Source organism: Wasmannia auropunctata, unplaced genomic scaffold, assembly GCF_000956235.1.
Source record: "Wasmannia auropunctata unplaced genomic scaffold, wasmannia.A_1.0 LD336078.1, whole genome shotgun sequence".
Lineage (NCBI taxonomy): Eukaryota > Metazoa > Arthropoda > Insecta > Hymenoptera > Formicidae > Wasmannia > Wasmannia auropunctata.
The window spans coordinates 4,663,259-4,667,490 of record NW_012026812.1 but is presented as its reverse complement, the minus strand read 5'-3'; the positions used below and the strand labels follow the sequence as shown (position 1 = coordinate 4,667,490).

Genomic DNA, 4,232 nt, shown 5'->3' with positions numbered 1-4,232 from the left:
CTTGGAAACAGAGGGTCACCTCACCGGCACGATCTCCTTCTCGACGTCCTTGGCAACTCTCCGGGCCGGCAACCTCTTGTCCTCTCTGTCTCTCTATCTTGCTTGCTCTATCGCTCGCTCGCTCGATCCTTCGCTCGCAGTCACCGCTCGCACGCAAAAGCGTAGATCGCGTTCGATACGCGATCGATGCCTGCACCCCCAGCCCGGGGATGCACGACATAGCGGCGCATACAGTTGCGACCAATTACGGCGCGCCGCGGGGGTCCTGCTGTGGCACGGGCGTATTGGGCGAATTTTCACACGGGCGCCTCGCGTCCTCGCGAGGCCGCCCTATTTCCTGGATGTGGCGGTGTGGCATCTGGTGGGCGCGCCCTTCGCCCTTCGATCCGGGCTCTGGGGAAATCGCCGGCCCTTCGTATCGCCCTTCGCGGGCCTCAGCTCCTGCGCCAGCTTTCCTCGCCGCGCCCCTGGCGGCTCTCTTAAATCCTTGCGCGTGGTCACGCGCTCAGCGTGTGCGCGCTCCGTCGCCTGATCGCCGCGTGCCCGATGCGTGCCCCCTTGGCTCCTGCGCCGAATCGCTTGTACTCCAAGTCCTCTCCTCTGCCGGTGGCCTTGAATCCTCGCCGTCGATGCTCCTTGCGTCCGGTAAGGGCCTCACCGTGAGGCGCCGTATTACATGCAAGAGGTTCAAACTAATCAATATCAAATACGCAAGTTAATTTCGGACGTCCCGAAGATCTCGATCTCGCTCGCGATAACGCAGCTATCGGCCCGGCAAAAAGGGCGCGAACCCGCGCCTTGTGATGACGGCGGGACGCTGCTCCGTTGCAGCGGGCTGCAACGTCACAGTATATATAATACTATGTACATTATACATATTATGAGTAAATACGTATAATATCTAATATTAATATATCTAATAATAATCTTACACAATTTTGTATGTAATATTACACATAAAAGAATAGAATATTTTATTTACTTATAACTAAATTAATTAATAGTTATGATTAAATAAATCATACTATTTTGAATAATAAATATACGAAATAATTTGTGTCTGATGTTCTACGCTGAGACCATATGATGGACATTGACGTTGTAATCGTGGTCCCAAAACATCTTTTAATTCTGTTACAGTGTCTGGGCTCACTCTGTACAATTTTATAAACTTATCATCAGTTAAATCTAAAGGATCGTGGTTATTTCGCCACTGTCTCCTCTGTACGCGATGTTCCAATTGCTCTGCTCTGTGCTCTAAGTTAATAAGTTCCCATGCAAGAAACTCGTCAGTCATTCTTTATAATGTTGTTCAAAAGTAAAAAATATGAAATTACAATAAGTGATAGATCGATGTGTAAATAACACAACAAAAAAGATATTTTTGGAATATGTCCTTTCAGTTTTAGTTGAGCAAGTAAACATAACTATACTTTTTCGAATGTGAAATTTAAGGTTGAAATTTCGTAGCTAAATGTAAGATTACTGCTGCGTTCCGTTTCACGCATGATGCGCATAATTTATTCTTTTATCTTTGTTTAATATTTGACGAACAACAAGGATATTCATGATACATCATACGCATCATGTGTGAAACGAAACGTAACCTAGATACTACACACAAAAAAAACGAGCAACGTACATATGCCGAGGCATTTTGCTGCGAAATTTCAACCTTAAATTTGACATTGCATTTGGCCGACTATATTAAGCTCAGATAAAAGATATTTTCCTACATTAATTTACATTCAGTAATTAAATATTTGAAACAAACTTACCTTTTACATGATTTAATTGATGATATTTAACTTGATAATTAATTGTTATACGAATTTTTTTTGTGTTACGAGGTAAACTTAAAGTGTGTAACACGCTCGCCTCAGATTTCGCTTAGATTTCGTCTAAGTTAAAAATGCAATACTTCAGATCGAAATGGAACACGTCCGTCTCACGCGGCCGAATCGTCAAACCGAACTTACTACGTATGGATCGGCGAATCTTAACCTTTTAGGATCGTCAAAAAATATGTTGGTTAAATGCTATCGTCATGTATGGGAGCGATCTCGTTACAAATAACAATGATTATCGTTCACGAACATCGTTAGTTAGCGACGTTCACCATGGGTGAACAGAATAGCTTTTAACGATATCTATCGATGCCATTAACGACATTTGTCGGTAAGCGTGTACAGAATACAAGCCCTGTGCACCTGTTTCACAGTCGAGGGTTTAGTCCTGAATTCAAACTAATGATTCAGTATTATGTTCTCCTTAGTGAGAATTGGCTTTAGCTTGATAAAAATATTTTCGAATAGTTTAGATATGACTGGTAACAGGCTAATTGGACAATATGACTTGATGTCGTTAGGAAGCTTACCTGGCTTTGGACCATATTATTATTGTTGCGACCTTCCATTGATCAGAAAAGTAAACTATTCTTATTATAGCATTAAAAAGCATTATCAGATAAGTTACTCCTTTTTTTGGCGCTGGTTCCTTTTTAGGAGCTAATGAAATTAGATCGTAGTCTAGTGCTTTTTTAATTTTAAGTTCCTCAATCATTCTTGTGACTTTCTTTGGAATAGTTGGATTTATGGAAGTTTCAATTTAAGGAGAGTCTGTCAAAAATTCGTCAATTTCATCTTTGTTGTAATTTGTTGTAGGATTTGGTTGAAAACATGTTAAGAAGTTTATATATTCGTCGGCCTTTTTCTTGTCAGTTTTAGTCCAAGATCCATTCTCCTTTTTTATTGGAGGTATGGAGGTTGTGGTCTCTTAAGGTGTTTAGTTATCTTCTAAAGTGAGTAATCATCCTTTTCTGTAACTGATGGGTTCTCCAGGAAGTATTGGAAAGTTTCGTTTTTAAACTCATAAATAAGAGCCTTCAGTTCTTTAGTAGTTCTGTTAAAAACTATCTTACCGCTAGGGTACCTGTTATATTGGCACTGCCGATGCAGTCTTCTCTTTTCTCTAACTTTATCTTTGACTTTATCTGAATTATTTATAACGGGTCTCATTGAGAGACCCTTTTTTTCAACATTTTTTTTATCTCTCGATTTTCTTTGTCCATTAGACTCGAATTCTCACTTCAGACTGAATCAAGCCAATTTGTAAAAATAACCGTGTTCCTCTGCCCTTGATACTGCCTGTACTTATTCTCGAAATTGAACGCAATGGAGCGAAACGTGCGATGAGCATGAACTAACGACTTTTTGACGACTGCCGACAGTGCCTACTGGTCTCGAGGACACGATTCGCGAACTGCAAAGTTGTAGTTTTCTCGTGCAGGCGTTTTTGTGGCCGGAATGGATTTCCAGGCCGCTATTTGTATTAGATTCGTTATGTATTTAGTGGACATTTTTAATGTCTTCAGCGGCATTTGAATGGAATTCTTAGGTTAATGTTTGAATCTATATAGTCTTTCTATAAAGGCCCATTTTTTTTATTATAAAGGGAATCTTTGTTTTCTCTGTTAATAAGTGTCATACTTATTGTAATCATCACTGGCGAGTGATCTGATGTTCCATTCAACGATTCCAGTTTACAGTATAAGTTAGATATTCCTTTAGCAAAATTGGGAAAGTTACTTTGTAAAAGTAACTAGTTACAGTTACAGTTTCTGTTTCTCAAAAAGTAACTAGTTATCGTTACAAGTTACCGACTCCGAAAAGTAACATGTTACAGTTACAGTTACTCAAAAAGTAACGAATCGTTACTCTTTAGTTATTTTAATAGAACAACATTAGCATTATAAAAAAACTGGTTTACATGTACATATTATATAATTTTATTCAAAAAAGAAATGTAACGCGCGTTTAAATATGAGCATGTATCAGAATAAAAAATTTTTTACATTTTAAACACAAATTTAAAGAACAAAAAAATAAATTTAAAAATTTAGAGAGAGAACAAATTGAAAACACATTGAGAATGAAAGTACTTTATTAAACAATCGACTGAACTAAGAAATCTTTAGTTTATCCAAAATGTAAAAATTTTTATTAATTTTTAAGAGAATTTGATATTCAATTGTATTATCATTAAGATTCCCTCTCTGTGGCGTTACTACGGAACTACCGACGTTGAACATTCGTTCGACGGATGCACTACTCGGAAGTGCCATATCATATTCAATAAAGAATTTTTTTATTCTGATATAATCATTTAACATATTAATATTGGAATTGTTGAACTTTAAAAAACGGTACAATTCTTCTTGTAACGATTCGACT

General features: G+C 38.4%; 1 protein-coding gene across 1 annotated transcript; it reads right to left on the bottom strand.

Annotated features, from left to right (window-relative positions):
• Positions 1 to 1,020: 1,020 nt before the first annotated feature.
• Positions 1,021 to 1,477, bottom strand: LOC105449048. Its single transcript, XM_011688038.1, has one exon. It carries the CDS (start codon positions 1,295 to 1,297, stop codon positions 1,025 to 1,027), a length of 273 nt encoding a protein of 90 aa, XP_011686340.1. The 5' UTR covers positions 1,298 to 1,477; the 3' UTR covers positions 1,021 to 1,024.
• Between the last annotated feature and the right edge of the window lie 2,755 nt (positions 1,478 to 4,232).

Bases quoted from the DNA above. Each gene is read 5' to 3' on its own strand.
- LOC105449048 (XM_011688038.1), bottom strand. From the start codon at position 1,297: ATGACTGACGAGTTTCTTGCATGGGAACTTATTAACTTAGAGCACAGA.